The sequence below is a fragment of the Dipteris shenzhenensis genome, chromosome 24, assembly GCF_047967505.1.
Source record: "Dipteris shenzhenensis isolate YYH24624 ecotype China chromosome 24, Dip_SZ_1.0, whole genome shotgun sequence".
NCBI classification, from domain to species: domain Eukaryota; kingdom Viridiplantae; phylum Streptophyta; class Polypodiopsida; order Gleicheniales; family Dipteridaceae; genus Dipteris; species Dipteris shenzhenensis.
Genome location: NC_141619.1, coordinates 47,672,997 through 47,699,668, shown reverse-complemented (window position 1 = coordinate 47,699,668; position 26,672 = coordinate 47,672,997). Strand labels below are relative to the sequence as shown.

The window sequence follows — 26,672 nt, the reverse complement described above, 5'->3', positions numbered from 1 at the left end:
AGATAATACCCCCACATCTAAAGTTCCATTGTTTCCTACTTGGTCACAGAATATGGGAGGTATGTCATGCCCCACAACCAGCCGTTATAGGCCTATGACTGGGGTGACTGTGCCATTCCCTAGAGGACCTTCAGTCCAACCTGTTAGGCCTACTCAACCCCAAGTCACAATGCAAATGCCTAGTGGGTCAGAGTCCTCCAATCATACATTCGTATAGCAACCAAATACATGGAACCCTCCACCGAGACCACCAATGTATAGAGCAAGGTCTCCATATCCTCAAGTTCCACCCACTTCACAAACGGTACTAGTGCAAGTACTAAGAAGAGGGGCGCCTCCAATATTTACGGGGAGAGACCGAAATCCTTCTAGAAGCATACCCATCACAATCTCCAAGTTAATCACCAAGATCTTAGAGGAAGGAGACCCAGTCTCCCATGTTGAGCGTTTTGAAGAGACTGCGAGACATTTGGTGTTATCGAGGATCTAGACAAGGTGAATGCTTTTGGCTTAAGCCTTGATGGCAAAGCTGGACAATGGTTTAGAACAGGAGGAAATTAATTGGAACCACGTTGCGAAAGTCCTTCATAGTGGGGTTTGCTCCCAGTGATCGCAAGTGGAGCCCTGTCATCCAACTATAGGAGGTAAAGAAGAAAGAGACAGAGTCTCTACAAGATGATGTTGCTAGAATCAAACATTTGAACTCCTGCTTGCGAGTCCCATGAGAGGATGAGTGATGAGTGTTTACTGCCACGCTTCCTCATCAGACTACGGGATTCAAAGCTTCATGACCATCTTTTTATCTTGAATCCCATTTCAAAAAAGGGAGCAAGGTAAAAAATGTGGGCCGGAGGTTGATTCCAATTGTCCTCCTGGTGTGCAGTAAGACTATTGTGCTCTTAGATGACAACATAAAAGAAGAGGCCAAGTGGAAAAGACACACATGGCTTCATCCAATGTGTCCCTTACTAGCAAAATCGTTAGTGCGGGTGAAGGCAAGGAGGCAACTCCACTCACCTAGGACATAATAATAGATGAGGTGGTCACCAACCTTTTGAATTGAGTGAGCCAACAACTTAAGGGAGGATGGATAAGGGAAGGCCAAAGCAATCCTCACCCATTTTGTAGAAGAGAGTGTGTGGTGTGGTATCTGGGCCCATTGCACTCGATGGGGAAACCATGAGACCTCTCAATGTCGCTACCCTAAGGTCATCCCCTAGCCAATGTACCAACAAAGGCAATCCCTGACCTTGCCCATACCACCAAATTCGTCCAATTAGGGACAGTTGACCATTCAAGGAGCCCCTTCTGCCAACCAAGGGCAATATAGGGCTCAAAACCTCCCATTGCCTCCGCCTATCTTAGGTCCTCAACCACCTCCACCGTGAATCACTGCTATGAATCAAGTCTTAGTAGAGGACCTACCTAGTATTTAGGAAGAATTGGATCATTCCCTTAGTGGGAGTGCTTATTCTCAATCTGGTAATACTATGGGTCATTCCAACTATTTAAGTCATTATGTTATGCAGGACGACTAATATATCTCCGTCTACCAAACGGCTCCTATCCCTTAGCTAGTGAGAGATAGGAATACCTTGACAAGGAGACCGTCGATTCAATTCTATAAATGTCAAGATCCTCACAGGGCTAATGAGTATCCATACAACGGAGTGGCTAATCCGTCAGTCTCGTGTTTTAAACGTGAAGGACTTCACTCCTTGGAGGATTTCTCATTCAAGTATGACCAAAACATACTAGTGGCAACCGCCTCTAATGTGGCTGCACCGTTGTGTTTTGGTTGTGGAATGGGATCACCTTTATAAGGATTGTTCAATGTGGAGACTAGCAACACCGGCTACTACATTTAAGAATGTAAGTCTTAATCTTCTCAGCATTGAGAGAGGTCAGTTGTCCTCTGTATCCTTGAATGTAATTACAAGGGCCCAAGCCAAGGCCTTCAGTAAAGAGCTGCGTAAGCAAGCAAAAAGGGACAAGGCGTGTCCTCGAGGCGACGATATAGGAAATATTCCGTGAATATTCCATGGACGACTAGTCAGTTGCACCGATTAGGTTGACTAGTCGGCTTCATTGACTAGGTTGACTGGTCGGTTCCACTGACTACGTTGATCCGACTACTGCCCTCATAGCTATAAAGAGGCGACCTCCCCAGTCCATTGTACCAGATCAGATCTTCCAGCAGAGATCTTTCAGCTAGTAGCTCTTCACCTAGTATCTGTCTAGATTGCCATCTAAGCTCCACTGTGGGAGCGCACGATTGGACAGAGCCATCATCTGTACTACATCAGTATTGAAGGAAAATTTTGTTCATCTCCAGTTTGCTGTGTACTCTCTATTCTTTGTTCAGTTTCTGTTCCGCTGCGCCGTGTAATTTAACAATGGGCGCATCAACCAAGTCCCATGTAGCATTCTTTTGAATGGATCTAATCTCAGCTTCCATGGCTTTCTGCCATGCTGGATTGCCCTGAGCATCCTCAAAGCACTGAGGCTCAGTTTCAGCTTCCATCACTTGGGTCATGAGAGCAAAACTCACCTACTTCTTAGCATTCTGAGTGCTGGCCCTGGTTCTTCCCAATATAGGCTGATCTTTAGCATCTGCAAGTGTCAAACTAGCCCATCTAGGAACTGAATTCTTAGCTGTCCCACTGGGAATAGCATATGGAAGTGCATCTGGATTAACATCTTTTGCACGGTGCTGATAATGCTTCAAATATTGGGCTGTCCCTTCCCATGAGCTCGCTGCAAATCTGAAACACTTTAGGAAAAAGAACCCTCAACATGTGGCAACCCTGCTAGAGTCTGAGAGGTAGAGAGAACATCAACTGGAGACCCAAATCAGCATCATCCTCAAACTGAATGATGTCCAAAGGTGTATCATCATATGGAGGCAACTCCTCACTCATGGGTAGCATGCTATCATGCTCTGCAAACAAAACATTCCCGCTTATGATTACTTGTGGCAACCTTGCCGGAGTCTGAGAGGTAGAGGGAACATGAACTGGAGACCCAAATCAGCATCATCCTCAAACTGAATGATATCCGAAGGTGTATCATAATATGGAGGCAACTCCTCACTCATGGGTTGCATGCTATCATGCTCTGCAAACAAAACATCCCCGCTTATGATTACTTTCCTTGTGGCTGGATCATAAAGCCTAAAGCCTTGGCTTTTAGTGCTATACCCCACAAAGATGCATTTGATGCTTTTATCATCAAGCTTGGATCGGTACCAAAGCATATGCACCAGAGCCAAACACTCTGAAGTGATTCACCTTGGGCTTGTATCCATAAAATGCTTCAAAAGACGTCCTGTCAACCAATGCTTGTGTAGGGCATCGATTCTGAATATACGTGGTAGTAACAATTGCTTCACCCCAAAATGCCTTTAAAATTCTCTTAAATTTCAGCATACACTGTGTCATCTCCATGAGAGTCCACTTCTTTCTATCTGCAATCGGATTATGCTGAGGCGTGTATGGCAGTGTTTTGTGATGCTTTATCCTGTGCTCTTTCAAGTATCCCTCAAAAGCATGTGAAGTATACTCTCCCCCATTGTCAGAATTAAGTGTTCCAATTCTAGAATTGGTTTGGTTCTCTGCCAATGCTTTGAACTCCTTAAACCAATTGAACACTCAAGATTTTCTTTTCATGAGAAAGAGCCAAGTGAACCTTAAATAATCATCAATGAATGTGACAAAATACTGACACCCTCGAGGTCCACAAACATCACTATGCACAATCTGCAAGAATACTAAACGTGGACCATCCTTTTGGAATGGTAGGCAATGTAACTTTCCAAGAGCACAAGCCTCACACACCTCTTGAGCGGGCTGCTATAATTTTGGCAATCCTTCAACCATATTATGATTATGCAAATATGCCAAAGCTCTGTGATGTGCATGACCAAACCTGGCATGCCATAAATCACCTGAAGTAGAAGAAGAGACAGCCATAGCATGCTGATTATAAGCTGAGCATCAAGCTTGTAAAGACCCATGCTAGCCTCATAAGAACCTGTAGCCACAATCTCATATCCTTTCTTTGGATCCTTGATCCTACATTGATCATCCTGGAACTCCACAAGCATGTGCTGATCATGAGCCATGGATGGAACGGAAACAAGATTTTTTCTCAAGCCAAGAACATAGCAGACATCACGGATATACTTTTTCTTTCTCGAATCCAGAAGGATGGGAACATCTCCCACTCCTGTGATGTCCTGAGTGGCGTCATTGGCACAAGTAACTTGTCTTCCACCATGAACAGGTTTGATTTCTTCAAACCACTCTTTCACGTGAGTCATGTGCTTCGAGAAGTTTACATTTCTTCCTGAAAGAGCAAGCCAACTAACTCCTCAAAACTAAGTGGAGCAGCCCAACACTTGGCTTCAAAAATGCACAACACCTAAGCAATGATGTGCACTTAATGTTCAGCCCAAAGCTGTCCCAAATGCACCGACACCTGTGCAATGCAATTTGCAAGACATCTGCGCAATGCTATCTGCAAGAACCAACTAGGAGAGGCTGAAAATGAGCTGAAGCAAGGATGTCGATGTAAGACATTACAAAGAAATGGTGTTGTGGGCATAAAGTCAACCCTATGGTTGACCAGTAGTACTTGGGTACTATATATACCAAGTACTTGCATTGTTTCATTTGAACATTTCTATTGGAGCTTTCTTGTGTGTGGACTCTTGCTCACTTGTGTTCACAACCTGTCTCCACTTTGTTCCTACATTTGGTATTAGAGCGCTTCTGTCTCTACAGCCCATTCCCGCGCTTGCTTCCAGACTCCCGCAAGCTTGATGCTCGAGTGCCTGCTCCTGGTTCTCACATTCAGCTCTCCAGCTTTCGTTTGAGGTAGCTCCGACAGTCCAACGGCTGTTTTTTGACCTTTTGAGGTCCGATTTTGACGTTTTAAAAAATTTTTTAACTGCCCACATACAAACTTGTCCCGCACCATTTCAGGAGAAATTTTTTTTTTGTCCGTACAGTTGCACGATAGTGTTGGGAGTCCGTGCGACTTGTCAGAAGGTGATTTCGAGTAGTTTACGGCTGTTTTTCAGCGTTGTTTCTCAAATCTGGACCCTTTTCAGCTCTAGCCTATCCTGGGTGTGTTCCAGTAGCTCCAATCGTCTCCATACTTCTCCAGGCTCTTCCCTACACGTGTATTGTGTTTAGAAGTACTCCCGATAGCTTCATTCATCTCCAAGCAGCTCACTTGAAGTCCTTTGTCATCTCCAACTTGCCCACACAGTCATGGACTGTTTTGCAGGTGGTTCGGGCCAAGGTGCGCTTTCAGTAAGTGTTTTGAGCTGTGTATTTCGCTTCAGGACTGTTTTTGCAGCCCATACTCTTGCACTGTCACGTGTATTTGCAGATACTCTGCATTGTTGGGCACAGTTGCAGTTACTTTATAGCTGTGGATGCCTTTGAGCTCCGTTGGATGCATTTGAGCACTCATGGGTATGCTATTTCAAATTTGGGTTGTGCATTTTCAGTTTGGGATTGCACTTCAGATTGCAGCAGAGTGCAGTCATTGGTTGATGCCATTTTTGCAGCGATTGCATTGCGCAATCATTGGCATTTCAGAGCAGCCAATCGTACTTCACATTTGCAGCCAGTATTAGTTTGGGATTTACAGGCACATTTGTAGCCAGTTGCACTTTTGGGACTTGTAGTTCTTTTCGAAAGTACATTTGCAGCTTGTGGGTATCCCATTTTGCATCATGTCAACTCTTTTAGACAGTTTTGGCAATTTGTCTAAGGGTGACAAGCTAGATGGACCAAACTATGCCTTGTGGTCATTCATGCTTAAGAACATCTTGGTTGGTAAGGGCTTGTGGGATATTGTTAGTGGGGATGAGGTGAGGCCAGCGAGCTCATCTACATCCAGCACAGCTTCTTCGAGTCAGAGTACAGGCAGACAACAGTCTGCTATAGCTCCTCCTGCTTGTCCCATAGCATCGACGGAGGAGCAGAAGAAGTTTGACCGCCATAGTGCCCAATGTGAAGAGAGAGTGGGAGAGAGGTAAGGAGTCTCACTTACAGCTTTCTCACATACACAATGAGGGAATACACACAAAAGTGGAGGCTGAAAACAGTTTTCCTCTTCTTAGTTGTGTAAGCAAAAGAACTCTCTCTCTTAGTACAAAAGGAATAGATGAACCCTATATGTGGATCTCAAACCAAACTCAACTAACCTAGGTGGCATACTAACTGAGCCACTAACTAGAGTACATAAAGATAGCTGTCATCCATCTATTATTCATGGGCGGTGTACCAACCGCATCTGCAGCTAACAAGTCGGTGACATAAATGCACAACGGTTACTCTGACATATCATGAGTGGAGCTCGATATCTCAACACTCTCCCTCGAGCTCAATCCCAATTCCTACACACCAAGCAGGTCTCTGAACTTGTGCAGCTTCTCTGCACTCAATGCCTTCGTGAATATGTTAGCTATCTGATCCTCTATGCTGACATAAACCAGATCAATAAAACCTACTAGAACCTTCTCCCGCACATAGTGATAATGCACCTCAATGTGCTTTGTTCTAGCATGATAGATTGGGTTATTTGCCAAGTGTATATTGCTCATGTTGTCACAATAAATGACAACTGGCCCATCTGTAGACTGATGCATATCATAAAGTAGCTTACGCAACCAAGCTACCTCACATGCAACCATTGCTGCATCCCTGTACTCAGCCTCAATGCTCGACAAGGCAACTGTAGGTTGTTTCTTGCTGCTCCAAGTGACTGCAGCACTCCCAAAAGAGAATACATATCCACTGGTAGAGCATCTATCAGGAATACTACCAATCCAATCAGCATCAGTGTATCCATGCAGCTGTATCTGAACCCCAGTCTCATAAAATAGTCCATACTACAATGTGAACTTCACATACCTCAGTATGCGTCTAACCGCATCCAAATGCGGTTTCCTTGGAGCCTACATAAACTGACTTACCAACCCAATAGCATAGCTCAAATTTGGCCTGGTAATAGTTATATAAATCAAACTTCCTACTATGCGTCTGTACATAGTAGGGTCTTCCAGAAGCTCACCTGCATCTGCGCTCAACTTCACATTCTGCTCCAAAGGAACTGAAATAGGTTTACAGCCTGTCATTCCATATTTGGACAGCATGTCCAATCCATATTGCCTCTGCAAGAGCCATATTCCACTTGTGGATCTAATCACCTCAATGCCCAAGAAGTAACGAAGCTCTCTCAAATCCTTCATCTCAAACTTTTGCTTCAATAGCATTTTCACATGAATGATATCTTCATCATTATCACATGTGATGATCAAATCATCAACATAAATGACAAGCAGCATAATATCTTTCTGTGTTTTTCTCACATAAAGTGAGAAATCTGCCGTGGAAATCTGAAAGCCAATAGTGACAAGATACTGTCCTATCTTGTTAGACCATGCTCTGGGTGCTTGCTTCAAACCATACAAGGCTTTCTTCAATCTGCAAACAAACTCAGGATGAACATCATGCACATAACTTGGTAGCTGCTCCATATAGACCTCTTCTTGCAAATCACCATGCAAGAAGGTATTCTTTACATCCATCTGATGTAAAGACCATTCCTTTGATGCAGCCATAGCAATGACTGCTCTTACGATTGCCATCCTTGCAACCGGACTGAATGTTTCTTCATAATCAATTCCATATGTCTGTGCATACCCCTTGACAACTAATCTTGCCTTGTATCTGTTCACAGAACCATCTGCATTGTGCTTTACCTTATAGACCCACTTGTAGCCAATTGTATTATTGTCTTTAGGCAAAGGCACCCATTTCCATGTAGCATTTGCTTTCAAGGCATCCATTTCTTCATCCATGGCTTTCTCCCATTTTTCTTTTTCCATGGCTTGCTCAAAAGAAGTGGGTTCTCGTTCTTGTATCACTTTGACCATATAGGCATAGTGAATGGCTGTAAATCCATTATATTTCAGCCTATCCACAAGATACTTAACTCTGGTAGACCTGTGGAAAATAGGCTCACTACCAGGTGCTCTCAAAACATCCCTTATCTTCCTTATTCCAGGGGTAACAACAGAAGGAATACCCAACTCATCATCAAGGCTTTGTTCTGAGCCACTGGATTCACCATCCACATAAGAGTGACCTGCATTCACATCAACCATGGGCTGATCTACTTTCTCTTTTCCCTTTCGTGATACTTGTATACCACTATCTACATTGCTTTGAGGAGATTCTCCTGATCTCAATCTGCCTATTCATGGCGAAGTATATGAACCACTGTTAGAGGACACTACAGGTCCACTAATATTTTGTGATTGCTGATGTGAATTCCGTGCAACATTACCATTTTGTGCATCTACATCATCAATCACATTTACTGTTTTATACCAGCTGCTCATCTCATCAAAAACAACATCTCTGCTTATTGTAAACTTACGAGTAGAAGGGTTATAGCATCTATACCCTTTCTGCTGCAGAGAATAACTAATAAAAATGCACTTCTCAGCTTTTGGATCCAACTTGGATCTCAACTCATTTGGCACATGAACATACGCAATGCAACAAAAAACTTTCAAATGAGAAATATCTGGTTTTCTACCAGTATACCTCTGCTCTGGCATCATGCCATGTATTGTTGCAGTGGGAGTCTTGTTCATTATGTAGACTGCTGTAGCAACTGCTTCAGCCCATGAAACCAAAAGGTAATTCTTTTCACATAATTTCACCACTTAATCAATTGGAGAAGAAGAACACAATCACACCATGAAAGCGACAGCAGAATGGGTATAATCTCCTCCCCCTAGATGAGTGGCTCACGCTTCCTCATCTAGAGTATTTATGATATTTCATAAAAGCACCAAGGAGCCAAAATTATCCCTCTCATCCAAAAATGAGAGATTTGCTTTACATAGCCATCTTGATTCTTAGGGCCCAAAATGAATTATGTCCTCCACAAAATATACTGCTCAAACTTGCAATAATAAAACAAATGCAAAATTGGCCCATGGCCATTTATAATGCGCTGTGCGACCCCTCGATCGGTACCCTCACACTAACTCCAATCCTCGCTATGAGTTCCATCACCTGTACTCAAGCCGCCAATTAAATTAGTTATTAACAATCGATCGAACGAATCACCGAATCAACCGATCCCAATATTACCACACTCAAAGCATAATAATCAAGCACAACACCAATAACACTAGCGACATCAGTATTAACATGGAATCACCCACAATACCGACCATCTAGCATGGCAAAAATACAAGCTAGTCAGGCGTCCCCAACTAACCACACAAAGTATCTACTAGGACTCCCGTCGCGTCCGGTATGCTCTTATGGAGTACTTTGCCATAGTCACACTCGACTAAAAATAATAATGTTCAAAGCAAGATATATCAGAAATATAATTTCCATAACATCCCTCTTGCTTGGATTGCAACTGACCTTAGTTGCGTGTTTGATTATAAGAACTAAGGAGGTCTGGAAAAGTTCGAAAGAACCGCTCAGGCATCCACTGAGCATCATCTCTCGGATAATTCTTAAATTTGAGCAAGTATTTAGTATAGACATTTCCTTTTTGGGTCGAGGTTTGTTGATGATCAATAATGCATTTGGGTTCTAGAATTTCTTCTTCATCAACAATCAATGGAGCCTCTTCATAGATAGGATGAATAGGTAAAGATTCTTTGAAGGGCTTTAAGAGGCTGATATGGAAAGCATTATGTATTTTCCAATTATTAGGTAATTCAAGCCTATAAGCTAGATCATTGATTTTCTGAATCACCTTGAATGGTCCATTAAAATGGTGGGGACATCTTGATTACTGGCCATTTCTCAACACTCTTCAACCTTCTTTTCTCAATCCGAAGAAGTACATAATCGCCTTCTTTAAAAAGCATGTGTTTCCGTTTCTTATTAGCTTGTTTTGTGTACTTCTCTTGAGCGATTGCAATGGCTTCTTGAACCTCTTTGAGAATATTTTGATAGTCATGGGTAAATGCATATGCTGTTTCCACTCTATGGGTCAATCGTGTGAAGGTAAAACCTTCCCATAGATAATCTCAAAGGGTGCTCTTCCAGTTGCAGAATGAGGAGTATTATTATAAGCAAACTCTAAGAGATGAATGTATTTGTCCCAAGTCTTTGGTTGACTTTCCGCATAAGCTTTTATCATATCTAGAATAGTACCGTTTGTAACCTCAGTTTGCCCATTCGATTCTAGATGAAAAGCTGATGAGAAGTCTAACTTTGTGCCTAGATTATGAAATAATGCAGTCCAGAAATTACTGCAAAACTTTGAATCTCGATCAGACACTATAGTCTTTGGCAAGCCATGATGAACAAAGATATGCTTGATGAATAAATGTGCAGCTTGTTGAGCTGTTAAAGTCTTCTTGCATGGGATGAAATAAGCTTGCCTACTAAAGCGATCTATTATCGTCCAAATCATATCATTTTGGTTCGTTGTAGTAGGAAAACCTGTTATGAAATCCATGGATATTTGTTCCCAAGGCTGCGTAGGAATAGGCGAAGGCATTAGCAATCCTGGGGTCTTGCCTTTGTAACTCTTGATCTTTTGACAAGTGATGCATTTGGCTACAAATTTAGCCACATCTTTTCTTATAGTAGGCCAATGAAATTCCCTTGCTATCACTTGGCTTTCTGCTAAGAGCATCAGCAACTACATTTTCTTTTCCAGGTTGATACTGAATCATGGGCTGAAAACTCTGTATAAATGATGCCCACTTGATGTGCCTATCGGATATTAGTGGCCGAGTTAACAAATGCTGGATACTTTGCTGATTGATTTTGATAAGAAACTCAGCTCCCATCAAATAATGTTTCCACATTTGTAAAGCATGCACAACAGCGGTTAATTCTTTATCATATGTACTATAATTGCATTCTGCTGCTTTTAATTTTCGGCTCTCATATGCTATTGGATGTCCATCTTGCATAAGTACGGCTCCAATTCCATATCCACTAGCATCGGTTACAACTACAAAGAATGGTCTAGAGAAATCGGGTAGTTGCAACACAGGAGCTTGTGTGAGAGCTTCCTTCAAAGCTGTAAAAGATTTATCTTGACGCTCAGTTCATAAGAAATGCTTAGCTTTTCTAATAAGATCTGTCAATGGATGTGCAACGTATGCGATATTCTTGACAAACTTTCTGTAAAAGCTACACAATCCCAAGAATTATCTTAATTCATGTATATCTCGGGGTTTAGGCCATGTGATTATACACTCAATCTTCTTTTGATCTACTCGAATCTCATCGACGGATACAATGTGACCCAAATACTCTATCTGATCTTGAAAGAAATTGCTCTTTTTAGGATTTATGTACAATTGATTTTCTTTCAAGAGCGAAAAGACTAGCTTTAGATGTTCCTTATGCTCCTCAACATCTTTGCTAAACATCAGAATATCATCGAAAAATACTACCACACAATCTTGGTGTTTAAGAAAGATTTGGTTCATCATTCTACTAAAAGTAGCTGGAGCATTAGTTAGCCCAAAAGGCATAACTAGGAACTCATAATGTCCCGTTTGAGTTTTAAAAGCAGTCTTGTATATATCCTCTTCTACCATACGAACTTGAAGATGGCCGGATTTGAGATCTCTTTTACTGAAGACCTTGGCCCCTTTTAATTTGTCCAGGGATTGGATATTTGTTCTTCACTGTGATTTTGCTTAGTGCACGATAGTCTACGCACATTCAGTAGGTTCCATTTTTCTTTTTGACTAGTAAGACAGGTGCTCCATAAGGAGAACTGTTGGGTCTTATCAATCCTCTCTCTATCAGTTCCTCCACTTGCTTTTGTATTTCCTTTTGTTCTAGCTGATTGACTCTATATGCAGCTTTGCAAGGTGGAGTATTGCCTGGTAGGATTTCTATCCTATGATCTTCAGGTCGAGAACATGGTAGTCCAGGCGGTAAATCATCCAAGAAACAATCAAAAAACTGAGAAAGAAACTTTTGGTGGGTAGGCTTAGTATTTGGCTGAGTAGCCGTTACCATATTCACCAAAATCAGATATGTCTTCTCGCGTTTTCTAATTGCTCTTTTGGCTTGTGTGTGGTTGAGTAAAGGACCGATCTCAGGTCTCATTGAGCTTTTTAGACATATTTCTTTTTTGTCATTCTCAATCCACATCTGATGTGAATCATAATCTATCTTAGGATTGTATTGATGCCTCCATGGCATTCCTAAGATGATGTCCACTCCCTGTAGGGGTGCCACTAGAAAGTCTCGTGTATCCTTGTAGGGTTTGATTGAGATTTCAAGATTCTTGACTTCTCTAATGCAATTGTATTTTGTTTTGGTAAAAGCAGCTTTGACCTTATAGTTAGATGGGAAAGACTCTAGGTTTAGCTTTGCTAAGGTTCTTTCGGAAATGAAATCATATGTACTATCATCGTCATGCAAAATAACAACCTCTTTGTCATTAATGAAACCTTTCATCTTTAGAAGAGCATGACAATTATACTTACCTCCCTCTTGCTTGGCTGCTTCGTCGTCAATCATGTGCACTTTCACCGTCGGGGTCTTCTTTCTTTTGGGACACTCGGTGGCTATGTGTCCCAGCTTGTTGCATTTGAAACACCTTATTTCTTTCTTTGGAAAAGTCCCACCGTTCGGCTTTGAAGAAGAATCTGTCTTTTGTGGAGCAAAACCATTTTGAGATTTAAAGAAGGGCTTTTTATCAAATCTCTTTTTCTTATGGAAGGGTACATGCCGTTCCAGATCTTTTCCTTCTTTTGGGATCCCATTCTTCCTCTCACAATTCATTGCAAGAGAAATTGCAGAACTCAGTGAGCGAGGATGAAACATGTTAATCTCGGCTCTCAACTTAGACTTTAGACCTGCCACATACTTTCTGTGTTGATCTTGCTCATGAACTTTCTCTAAGAATTGTAATTGGATCAACGTTTGCCAAAATCTATCAGTGTATGTCCTTATCATATTGCCTGAAAGGATCCCATTGTTGTCTAGCTTTTGCTTTGAAGAGTGAGGGAAGGAAATCTCTCTTGATGAGCTTTTGAAAAGACTTCCAAGATTTTGGTCGCCTTTTATTGTGCTTAGTGATGTTCCACCAAAGTGCAGCACTCTCTACTAAATGATTTGCAGCACATTTAATCTTGTCTTTTTCAGAGAATTTCTCCCCTGAAAAATAATCATCTAGCTGACTGATCCACGACAAGATAGTGCGTGCTTCTTTCTTTTCATCAAAATTTTGAAATGAGAAAGCTTTTCTACTTATCTTACTCTTCTTCCTTGAATTTTGTGCTCTCAGTGTGGCTTTGACTGTCCTGATAATAGTATCATCGTCGGAATCATCGTCGGATGACTCATCGTCAGATGAATGTCTTTTCCTTTTCTTACCATTGATTTTCTTTTCCAATCTCTCCCTATGCTCACGCTCATCGGCCAACTGTGCTTGAAGTGCATCTCACTGCTCTTGGAGTGTGGGTGGTTGTGGCTGATGTGCCATGATAATGCGATAAGTACAAAATAAAGCAGAGCAGAGAAAGGTAAGGATACTAAGTGTATGAGATTTAAACGGATGGAAAAGTTTGTTTTCGAGTGTATGGTAAGAAATGGATGGCGGAATATACTAAGTGTATGAAATATAAAGCAAAAGAAATCACTTATCTCGCTCTTTGATCGGAGGTAGAAAGGACTAGAGTGGGAGATATGTGATTGATGATGTCGCTCGTAGTCATCTTTGCGCTCGACTGATCTCCAATTAATTGCTCGGTGATTCGTGGTTCCAATCGCCTTCTTGATTCGAGCTTCTCAGATTTGGCAATGGTCTTCGCCTTGTCAAACTTCGATCACCTATAGGAGCCCTGTAGCTTGTTGAATTTTCCTCTTCTTCTTTCTCTTTTATACGGCCTCGCTGGTCGATGGAGTGGCTTAGCACTTGAGTTGTAGGTCGCCAAATGGAAGAGAGTCTTCTTGAGTTGGCCTTTAGAACACTTTCTCTTTTTAAAAAAAAAATAAAATAAAATAAATAAATGAAGCCTTTGAACCTTTGATGCAAGGTTAGGAAGAGAAATGGCGATGTGGGCGGCGGCTATACAGAGGTCTCCCCAAGGGCGGTGGCACGAAGTCTATCACAGTCTGTGTCCAGAGAGGCCCGAGGGCCCGAAGCTCCTGGTTATTCTGCAATGGGCACGTTGACCCAAAAAAAAAACAAAAACTCCCAAGTCCCAAAGTCTTCCAAAGGCGGCTGCCGGTGGGACTGTTGATCTACAGAGGCGGCGCGCGATGGCTGGCTGCACAGTGCACTTCAATGCTCTAAGCTTAGCAGAAAGCTCGACTGCCAAAGCAGCTTAATGCATGCTTATGATGGGCGGCTGGACCTTGCAGAGATGGGCACGCGGCGCATTGAAGACAAAGAAACTCTTGAGTTTAGAAGCGGCTGCTGATCTTCACTGCAGAAATGGAGGTGCTGTGCACTGCGTAGACTAAATATTAAAGGCCTTCGTTATTCGTGAAGCCAAGGCAAGGAAAAAATCGACTGTCTGCGAGAGCGACTCGTGACGCAGAGCCGCAGAGGAGCTGACGGGCATTAGCTGAACTGAGAGAATAGAGTTGGCTCGGGCGTCGATGCAGACTAGTGCATGAAGCGAGATGCACAATCAGAGGTGCAGCTTCAAGTATTCCTCCACAAGGCTTCTCTTTCCAAAGTGTCCTTTTTGAGTATTAAACTCAGCCTTAATGTCACAAACTTTGAGGCAAGCTCCTTCAAGACTCATCTGATTCGACCACTCTCCTTCCCCTCCAAGGTAGACATCTGAGCAGCTCCTGTCACACAAATTTTCTTTTCTTTCCTCCACAAAAGCGTGACCAAAGCTCTGATACCACTGAAACCAAAAGGTAATTCTTTTCACACAAATTCACCACTTAATCAATTGGAGAAGAAGAACACAATCACACCATGAAAGCGACAGCAAAATGGGTACAATCTCCTCCCCCTAGATGAGTGGCTCACGCTTCCTCATCTAGAGTATTTATGATATTTCATAAAAGTACCAAGGAGCCAAAATTATCCCTCTCATCCAAAAATGAGAAATTTGCTTTACATAGCCATCTTAGGGCCCAAAATGAATTATGTCCTCCACAAAATATAGTGCTCAAACGTGCAATAATAAAACAAATAGAAAATTGGCCTATGGCCATTTATAATGCGTTGTGTGACCCCTCGATCGGTACCCTCGCACTAACTCCAATCCTCGCTATGAGTTCCATCACTTGTACTCAAGCTGCCAATTACATTAGTTATTAACAATCGATCGAACGAATCACCGAATCAATTGATCGAACGAATCACTGAATCAACCGATCCCAACATAACCGCGCTCAAAGCACAATAATCAAGCACAACACCAATAACACTAGCGACATCAGTATTAACATGGAATCACCCACAATACCGACCATCGAGCATGGCAAAAATACAAGTTAGTCAGGCGTTTCTAACTAACCACAAAAAGTATCCACTAGGATCCCCGCTGCGTCCGGTGCGCTCCTATGAAGTACTTTGCCATAGTCACACTCGACTAAAAATAATAATGTCCAAAGCAAGATATATCAGAAAGATAATTTCCGTAACAGCCCAATAATAATCTGGTAGGTCTTTTTCGTTGAGCATGGCACAAGCTACCTCTCCAATATGCCTATTTTTCCTTTTTGCAAGTCCATTTTGGTATGGGGTATGACTGCATGAATATTACTGCTTTATGCCATGTTTCTACAGGAACCTTGCAAGCTCATTTGAAAGGTACTCTCCTCCTCCATCTGACCTTAGGTATTTTATTTGCAGGCATGTTTCTTTCTCAACTATAGCTTTAAAAGCTTTGAAATGTCCAAACACTTTTCTTTTTCATAAAATACACCCAAACTTTTCTACTGTAGTCATCAATAAAAGTGACAAAATAATGACAGCCTCCAATAGATGCAGCTTTAGTAGTCCACACATCAGAGTAAATTAATTCCAATGGCCTCTTACTCTCTTGAACATGTCTAGGAAATGGTTGCCTGTTTTTCAAATTGACAGGCTTCACATACCCTATGCATTTCTGCAACCTTGAACTTAGGCAATCCTGCAATAATATTTTGGGCCTGCATTAATTTAAGTCGATGTACATTAACATGACCAATGCATTTATGTCAGATATCAATATCTGCAACTACACCGGTCCCATGTGCAAACATTGCTACACTTAATTCAGGCATGTCTGCATCCAACGTAAACATCCTGCCCTTCTTTTTTCCTTTTGCTATTTAGCGACCTTTATTTTTCATATCCTCAACAAAGCATCCATGAGGATTAAATCTGACCTGCAAGCCCTGCTCAACCATTTGACCAATAGAAATCAGGTTCTTGGTGATATTCGAGACATGAAATACATCACATAGGTATTTCTTTTTTCCATCCTGCATAGACAAAGGAATTTACCAATGTACAATGGGATGTGCAATATCATTACCAGTCTTTACAAATCCTGGTCTTTCCATTTTTCTTGCATCCTGCATTCATTTTGCATGACCTGTCATGTGGTTTGACGCACCTGAGTCAACATACCACACATCATTGCTTTCTTATGCACTTGTCACAGAATTGGTCATGTGCTGCACCATAAACAAATGCTCATTTCTGTCATCATCCTATCTACTAGAAGATACATAATTGTCTTGCTGCAATTTTTCATTCATGATGTCATTCTGCTTTTTGTAGCAGTCTTTAGCCATATGATCCATTTTATCACAGTAGTAGCATTCAACATTGCTGTTTGCATTTTGGCCTCTCTGCCATCCATCACGACCTCTTTGGCTCCCCCTGTAAGGTTACCACGTCCTTCTCCATAGGACTGGTTTTCTTGAATTTGCTGCATATTCTGATTTCTGCCACGGCCTCCAGATTGGCCTGCTCTACCTCTGCCTCTACCTCTTTCAGCATTTGAGTAGAAGACAGCTTCTTTTGAAGTTTCTCCTGAAGAAGATGCACTACCATTTCTCTGCTCTTCAGAAATTAGAAGAGCAATCAACTCCCCAAAATCAGAAAAATTCTCACGGACGGCAATGGATGTCCGGAACTGTGCATAATCCTTTCCTAGATCATTTAAGGTCACAGAAACTAAATCATCATCTTTCACTGGCGATCCAATGAAAGCAAGTGCATCTGCAATCTTCTTCACCTTCATGTGGTAGTCATTGATGCTCATATTTTCTCTCTGCACATTATGCAACTCCTGCTTGAGCTGCATTTTCCTGACTTGGCGTATTTGTGCTATACATTTTTGTCAAAGTATCCCATGCCTCCTTCGGCGTGCTTGCATCCTAAATATGCACAATCATAGAATCTGAAATACTGATAGACAGCCAGTACATAACTTTTCTAGCTCTCTCATGTCAATCTTTAAATGCTTGCAACTCCTGTTGATTGGGAACATTAGAAATAACTAGTTCTTGTTCAGCTCCAGTTATGAGCTCCGAATAGCCTTTTTCCTTAAGAAAATTCGTTATTCTAAACTTCCATGCTGGAAAGTTCTTGTCAAGTTTTTCAGTGACTATCTGTGAAAGAGCATCAGACGCCATTATAGAACACTGTAAAAATATTCTATCACTGTAAAAAACACAACTTCTGCTTCACAAGGGCAAATCTGCAAAACTGACGAAAGTGGTATTTGACCACACAGTCACTTCCTAGTGACGATTTTGCATCAACAGGCAATAAGAATGATACTGTGACTCCCAATATCTCTGCGCATAGGCATATGATGCAATTTCTGTGGCAACTTTTTACCGACCTGCAGAACAGTGGTCGCATAGCAAAAACATGGTACCTTTTTGAGTGCCTGCGGGAAACTGTGAAGGGCGTCCCAATCTGAGACAGTGTACTCTTGCACTTTTCGGCTGTGCTACCTGCAGAGATTTGCTCCCAAACTCAAAAAAGGAAAGCAACATTGATCCTCTTACTAAGACACCGCGAACTTGGTTTGCTTTCTTGAGCTCCTTATGGGGGAATACACACAAAGGTGGAGGTTGAAAACAGTATTTCTCTTCTTAGTTGTGTAAGCAAAAAGAACTCTCTCTCTTAGTACAAAAGGAATAGATGAACCCTACATGTGGGTCTCAAACCAAACTCAGCTAACCTAGGTGGCATACTAACTGAGCCACTAACTAGAGTACATAAAGATAGTTGTCATCTAGCTATTATTCATGGGCGGTAAACCAACCGCATCTGCAGCTAACAAGTCGGTGACGTAAATGCACAATGTTCACCCTGGCATATCACAAGTAAAGCTTGATATCTCAACACCTAAGCAATGTTTTTGATTGCCACAAATGTGAAGAGGCACATTATGATGACTATCAAGTCGTGCAAGGATACAAAGGCAGCATGGGAAAGATTGGCAAACATGTATCATGTTAAGAATGAGGCAAGGGTCATTGCCTTGACAAATCAGCTCAAGGATCTCGAGATGCAGGAAGGCCAGGCCATCACTGATCATATTGCTAGGATCACTGATCTACGTGATCAGCTCGTAAGTATTGATGAGGAAAAAGAAGACAAGAAGCTCGTCTCTTTACTCTCAATAGCTTAGCGTCCTCATATGACACATTCGTCACTTCATTGATCATTGTTCTCAGGGCAACCCCACTCTCGTTCGATGAGTTGGTCGGGCTTCTGTTGCAGGAAGAGGAGAGATGCTCAAAATTTGCCAAAGCCTCTCGTCAGGGTGAGCAAGCGCTTGCCATGGGTGGAAAGGGCAAATTTCAGAAAAATTTTGAGTCAAAACATAGCCATACAACTCAGCCCAAGGAGGGGAATGCAAGCAGTTTAAGCAAAAATCAGAAAAAGGACAAATGCAACTATTGCAAGAAGCCAAGACATTACATCGCAGCGTGTCAAAAAAGGATTGCCAATGAAAAGAAAAGGCAAGGGGACAGCTCTAGCAGTAATTTTGTTGCCCCCACTGAAACTCGTGTTTCAGATGCACATGGTGAAGCTCATCTTGCCCAAGGTGATAGAGATTTTGTGTTTGCTGCATTTAGTAAGAAGATGGATGCCAGGGGGGATTTGAATGCTGAAAATTAATCAAGGGATGCTTCCCTTGTGATACATGGTATATCGATAGTGGTGCTACTAAGCACACGACTCCTTGCCAGGAGTGGTTTGAGAGCATCACAACTGTTCATGGCAGACAGGTTACATGTGCCAATGATGCTTCTCAAGACATCATTGGAGTTGGGCACATTCCTATTCAGCTTGATAATGGGAAAGTTAAGTATATCCGAGATGTTTGGTATGTTCTAGATTTGAGGCAAAATCTGATTTCAGTTTCAAACATTGCCCATGATCAACATATGTTGGTCGAATTTCAGGATAACCAATGCAGGATCAAGGATCCAAAGAAAGGGTATGAGGTTGTAGCAATAGACACATATGACAGAGGCTTATACAAGCTTGATGCTCAGCCTTATGATCGAAAGGTATTGGCTGTAGCAAACACTTCCCGGCTGATTTATGGCATGCGAGGTTTGGACATGTCCATCACAGGGCATTGTCCTACTTGTACAATAATAATATGACTCAGGGAATGCCAAAATTGCAGCAACCAGCAAATGAAGTGTGTGAGGGGTGTGCACTTGGCAAATTGCATCGCTTGCTATTCAGTAAACAAGGCAAGAATTGGGCCAAGGCAACCAGAGTGTTGTAGATAGTGCATAGTGATGTATGTGGCCCCATGACTGTTCCCACGCATAGAGGAGCAAGGTACTTTGTGACCTTTATAGATAACTTCTCTAGGTTCACATGGCTTTTTCTCATGAATGAAAAATCTGAGGTGTTCTATTGGTTTCAGGAGTTCAAAGCTATGGCTGAAAACCAAACCAATTTTAGAATTGGAACACTCAACTCAAATAGAGAGGGAGAGTACATGTCACATGCATTCCAAGGATTTTTGAAGCAGCATGGGATTAAACATCACTTGACATGCCCTTACACACCACAGCATAATCCACTCTCTGAGAGGAAGAATCGTACTCTCGTGGAGATGACAAGATGCATGCTGAAATTCAAGAGTCTCAAAGGTTTTTTGGGGAGAAGCAGTTGTGACAGCCACTTACATTTAGAACAGATGCCCTACCAAAGCTTTGGTTAATGTGACTCCATTTGAGGCTTTGTATGGCTTTAAGCCAAAGGTTAGTCATTTCAGAGTTTTTGGCTCAGTGGCATATGCTTTGGTTCCAGATGCACATCGGACAAAGCTTGATGACAAGAGTGTCAAATACATTTTCGTGGGGTATAGCACTGAAAGCAGGGAATTTAGGCTTTATAATCCCGCTATTAGGAAGGTAATAATCAGCAGAGATGTTCTCTTTGCTGAGAATGAGTGCATGCAGTCCGCTAGTGCAGACTTGCCACCATACGATGACACCCCTTTGGACATCATCCAATTTGAGGATGATGAGACGAAGTCTCTTGATTCTTCTCCTTCTACTTCTCATAGTTGAGATGGCTTGCCACATGTTGAGGATGGCTCTCCCTCAAATGTTTTAGATTTGTAGCCAATTAATGAGAATAGACAGCCTCATGTTTGGAGGCATTATCAACGTCGTGAGGCCACTAAAGATGTTGATGTAGCCCCGAGTGGTATAGCAAAGAAATCTATTCCACGTTGGGCAATGTTTACCATTCAAGATGATAAGGATCAGCCTACTTTGGGAAAAACCAAGGCCAGCACTCAGAAAAATAAAAAAAAGGTCAATTTTGTTTTGATGACCTCAGTGATGGAAGCTGAAAACGAGCCTCAAAGCTTCAAGGATGCTCAGCATAATCCGGCATGGCAGAAAGCTATGGAAGCTGAGATTAAATCCATTGAGAAGAATGCTACATGGGACTTGGTTGATGCGCCCATTGGAAAAAATGTGGTTGGCACAAAATGGATTTATAAGGTGAAATACCATTCAGATGGCACAGTTGAGAAATACAAAGCCTGTTTGGTTGCCAAGGGGTATGCACAAGAGGAGGGGATAGATAATGAGGAGACTTTTGCTCCAGTGGCCAAGATGACCACCATTCGTTCTGTCATCTCTCTTGCTGCATTTTATGGTTGGTCAGTGTATTAGATGGATGTCAAGACCGCTTTCCTCAATGGAGATCTTAAAGAGGAGGTCTATGTACATCAGCCCCAAGGTTTTGAGGTGAAGGGATTAGTGCACAAGGTATGCAAGCTCAGGAAGGCTTTATATGGGCTAAAGCAAGCACCTTGTGCATGGTATCAAAAGATACATCAAGTTTTTGATGTCACGGGGCTTCATAAACACTCATACAGAGCCAAATTTGTATGTTCTGCAGCAAAACTCAGAATTAGTCATATTGGTACTATATGTGGATGACATCATACTCATTGGCAGTAATTTGCAGCAAATTACAGCAATGCAGTTCGCTTTATGTCACAACTTTGACATGACAGATTTGGGCCTATTGCATTATTGTCTTGGCATTGACTTTTGGCAGACCCATGATGGGATTTCTATGTGACAGACAAATTATTCGAAGGGGTTGTTGCAGAAATTTAAAATGAAGAACTGTAAGCCTGTGGCTCTACTCCATTGGAAAAGGGACTCGAGCTGAGTAAGCATGATGCTGCTGAAAAGTTTGATAGCACTTTGTACAGAAGTTGGCTGGTAGTTTGATATATCTATGCTCCACACGGCTTGATATTGCCTACGCCACAGGGATTTTGAGCCAGTTCATGCATTGTCCCACGATCACACATTGGAATACAACAAAGAGGGTTCTCAGATATGTCCATGGCACTCTCTCTCTTGGCTTGCATTATGCTTCAAATTGTGATCTAGAGCTGATTGGTTTCACCGACTCAGATTGGTTAGGGGACATTGACGACAGACGGTCCACTACTGGATATTGCTTCTCATTGGATTGAGCTTGTATCTCATGGCTCAGTAAGACGCAAGAGCGAGTCTCTCTTTCCTCCAGTGAAGCAGAGTACAAAGCTGCAAATTTAGCCACTACGGAGTGGCGAAGCAAACTCTATCTTCTGTGACAGCCAAAGTTGCATTGTCATAGCTAACAATCTTGTCTTTCATGCTTGCATGAAACACATTGAAAATCATTATCATTATGTATGGGATTGGACTTCTAATGGCTTCATTGATCTCATCTATTGTCCATCTGAGGACAATGTGGTGGATATCTTCACCAAAGCCCTATCAACAGATCTTTTCTTACTACATCGACATGGCTTGGGGATCAGAGACATTCTCACAATGTCAAGGGAGGTTGTGAAGTGATTCACAATGACATAGTTTTCATGTACTCCCATAGGTTGCATATCCATTTGGATGAATTTGTGCAACCATGGTACTTTCGGTACTGCAAGGTACACCTGAGACGTTTCTCAGGTACTTTCAGCCATATCTTTGAGGGGGGATTTGTAAGACATTACAAAGATATGTTGTTGTAGGCATAAAGTCAACCCTATGGTTGACCAGTAGTACTTGGGTACTATATATACCAAGTACTTGTATTGTTTCATTTGAACATTTCTATTGAAGCTTTCTTGTGTGTGTACTCTTGCTCACTTGTGTTCACAACCTGTCTCCACTTTGTTCCTATAGTCGAGCTGGAGACCACCAAGTCGAGTTTGGAGCTGGAGATGGAAGTGGCGATAAGGAGAGGTAATGGGCAAGCGGGGAAATCAAATGGTGAGGTAGAGAGGCAAGCTGTACGAAAATTAGTAAAAATCGGCAAAACATAAATGATATTGCTGGTATCTTCTTATTTGTTGCGCAGAATAAAATTCGGATAGCACGGACAGGTCCGAAAGGGGGGTAAAATACTAGTACGACTGGTCAACCGGGTTGCCCAACACAGCTATAGAACTTTCGGTATCCAGAATTGCCTAAAACAACTGCACGCGTGATGCAAAACGAAGTCACCTAGCGGAGGAGTGCTTCTTGGTGCAAAATCTCGCAACAAAATTGAAGCTTGAGATCACACGAAGCTCGTGGGAGCTCAGGATTTCCAAAAGGGAAGTCGACGAGCAAGAACTAACTTCTTCTCCACGACAGAAGTGTAATAGGAGCATGCAGGAGAGCGGGGAAGCAACTGATAGGACTAGAAGGACTAGCTTTGAGACCACATGTAGGAACAAGAATGGAGAAGAGTTGTGAGCACGAGAACAAGAAGTGAACAGAAGTGAACTCCAACTGAAATGTTGAACCAAATGAAGTATAAGTACTTGATATATATAGTCCAAGTACTAGAGCACACAAAAACTCTAAAATAGTCTAAGTCCTAGTCTATCCTACACCACCATATCATTGTATATATCTCTACCTAATCATCCAGGATGGCTCTGATGAAGACACTGCCACCCTAGCCACATCATCTTCTTTGGGTGGTACTTCCTCTCATGGAGGCTTAATCAATCCTCCTCCACAAGAAGTCACTGAATTACTAAGAACCCCTATCCAGGGTAGAGCCACAATGACCAAGAGTCATGATGAATACCCAAACCCTTTTGTAGAGAAACGCCGCCTCATCCGGGCACAAACCTTGGTGTGTGAGTGCCAAGCAAAGTTTGAGTAAAGACTCAAGGCAAGCAAGGGAGCTGATATGATCTATCCAAGGCACCATGGAATCAACTGAGTCTCTAAATTCTTGAAATTTTCTAGAAGAGTGGAAGAACTTACCTCATGCTCTTCAACAGAAAGATCCACACTAATGCAGCGAACGTTTGAAGTAGATCCCGCCTTGCAATAATTAAAGGAGGACGAGAACATGTCCTTCTATGGCTTTGAGGAGACGAAATTGGTAGGCAACCTATCACTGGACCTCGATACATCACAGTATTAGTCTCATTCCTATCCATGGAAGTAAAGATGCCCGTTGTGACAATATTATGAGGTAATCCCACTCTTTGGAGAGACAGAGTGGGAGAGACCTCTCGGATGGGATGAATGGGCAAATAGCAGCTCCTGAGTCCACTCAAACTCCCAAATGACCCCTAATACTTTCCCAAGGTCTCTGTCAACAAATTGGGCCAATACTTTGAAAGTGACAACACTAATGCAATTTATCCCTTCTCTTACTAAGGTATGAGTGTGACTGCAATCTTGGATGGTGGAGCTGGTGTAAGAATAGTCACTAAGTAGCATTGGGCTAAGTGGGGACGACCTAAGATGGATAGCGCAAACCTCATAGTCAAATTAGCTGGTGGAGCAACAGCCTAACCAGTAGCAGTTCAAAGGGAGATTAAGACCTTCATCTAACCTACCAAGTCTGGTATGTCGTAATGGAATTTCCCAACCAACCGGATGTCTATGGCATCATATTGGGTAGACCTTTCATGCGAACTATAGGATTGGTCCACGACTACGTAAGGATGAGCAAGTCATGAGAGTGGATCTCCAAACTTGGAAGGCTCACCCTATGTTTGGGAATCTGTTTGCCACTGAATCTAACACTACCAATAGGTCAACATAGGTAAATGTATTCAAAGTTTATAAGGAAGAGGACAACAAGAAGAGTCTTGAAGACTCTTGGTGTGCTTCCTTACCAGAGTTAGAAGACTCACTAAATTGGATGCATACACTGGTTGCACTAGATCCGCCAATTGCTAAAGGTACTTATTTTATGCACCTTGACAATTATAAACCTACCGCCATTACACCTTTTCACACCATAAGAGCGGTACTACCTAATCAAATTGAACATACAATTGATCATGCCATTGATACTAAGGAGATAGATATTATCTGTCTTTCTCAACTTTGGGTAGAGCTAACCCCAGCAAGTGCAACGTGCCAAATACAGGCCTTGGCAAATGGTCGCACAAGTAACAACATCATCTCTGGAAACATTAAAACATCTTGGCCAGATACTCCTTCAAGTCTGTAATTCAAAAATTCAATCCATAGGACATACAATTTGTTCTTGGCAAGAAGTGTATTTCTCTAGGACTCATATTACAAGACTACGATCCCTAGTTCTGCCATTCTAATATGGGTGTAGATGATGCGCACATTCTACACGGTGCTCAACCGTTGCAAGTTCTACTCTATTTACAATTCCACATATGCATAAGAGAGAGGCCCTAGAAAGTGCTTTGATTGTGAGAGCTAACCGCATTTTCAAGTCTTGTTACTTTCTGCTGCAACATGTGTTAGTAGTTTGTCGCAAGAAATATAGGGATTACCCAACCTGTTTACTTCAAAACTTTCTTGCTATTGAAGTGATATCTTGGCTTTCTTCTACAGAAGTTTGTAGTTTCCTTAGAATTACAAAAGACAAAAAAGCAGCTCGGTTGACAGTTAAGGTTGTTGGGCTTCATGCTTGCCTTATTTGTATTTATATTGCTCTCTATGATTGTGAATGCTTCTTATTTTTCAATGTGAGGATACTTGAAACTGGGATCCTCTGAAAATGTTCTTGACATTGTGTGCCAACAGGTTTGCCCTGTGCTTACTCTTCCTATCGTAAGACGGATATTGTTGAACATTGAGCCAGATGAATTTTCTCCGGATCCTGTCAGCCCTTCATTACTTGCTGCCATAAATGCAGAGGTAATAGTTGAAATTCACTTCCTGTATTTATGATGCCAAACTCTTATAATTAGCTGGATGAATGCTGCTTCTTTTTTTGTTGCTTACATGAGACGATTCATTCAAGACTTTTCTGTTTTTTCCCACAGATATCCTTGGAGAAACGGATGTATGGTGATATCAAATCCCAATTTTCTTCAAATGGCATGGCATTGGCTCCTGTGCTGACTTATTGCCCTCAAAAACATACAGCCAGAAATTTGATAGAGGATGGCGTTGCCCAAATTGAATCTGATTTGAATAATGTGAATCTGCTGAGTGGTGGTCTACCTGATGAGCTTGATGAACTGAAAACTCTGGTTTCGTCCTCATTGCAGGAGTGTAACAAGGTGATGTCAGGGGCATTTGAAAATGTTGTAGTTGGGTCTGTTCAAACACCCCAACTTGACAGAATTTACGCTATGAAGGGATCCACAGATCATCCTATATTGCTTCAACGTTTTGAGGTATTGCAAGAAATCTGGTCCAGTAAGGACACTGGTTAGCTCCAAACATAACACTTTTTTGGGCACATCTAACTCTGAGATACCTACTTAAAGGTTCTGTTTATGAACTAAAATGCCCTGGTGATTTGGCATTGCCATTTGTGAGGCTGTACATACATCAAGTACAGCAATGAGCAGAGGGCTAGTTTGATCATAACATAAATCTGAGGAGCTATGTTAATCCTACAATTTGGTAGTTGCAAATTGGCTGTCATGGAGGTATCTCAACTTATATCTTGCAAAGACTTTGATGTATCTTCTCTTTGATCAAGAATCATGCAACTACAAATTAATTGACAGCGACTGCTGTTTCTCTAGTCGAAGGTATATGAAGGACCATGTGTTTAGAATTCAAATGCATAAATATATTACTTTGCACTCAATATGCAACAATTTTGGCGATTTTAATTGGTTCTGACCTTCCATTATCAACGCTGATGTGCAGCTTTTGCTTTGAATATGACATTACTGCTTCAGTGCACCTCCTGTTCTCATCAGAGTAGCTGCTTCC

General features: G+C 41.9%; 1 protein-coding gene across 1 annotated transcript in view; it reads left to right on the top strand.

The window, feature by feature from the left end:
- Positions 1 to 26,399, top strand: part of LOC147886696 (uncharacterized) — a 53,316-nt gene extending 26,917 nt beyond the window's left edge. The window contains exons 7-8 of the mRNA XM_087395304.1: positions 25,524 to 25,637; positions 25,766 to 26,399. Of these exons, the coding sequence (XP_087251430.1) occupies positions 25,524 to 25,637; positions 25,766 to 26,161 (510 nt within the window). The 3' untranslated portion in view covers positions 26,162 to 26,399. The remainder of the gene's footprint in view (positions 1 to 25,523; positions 25,638 to 25,765) is intronic.
- Positions 26,400 to 26,672: the final 273 nt, after the last annotated feature.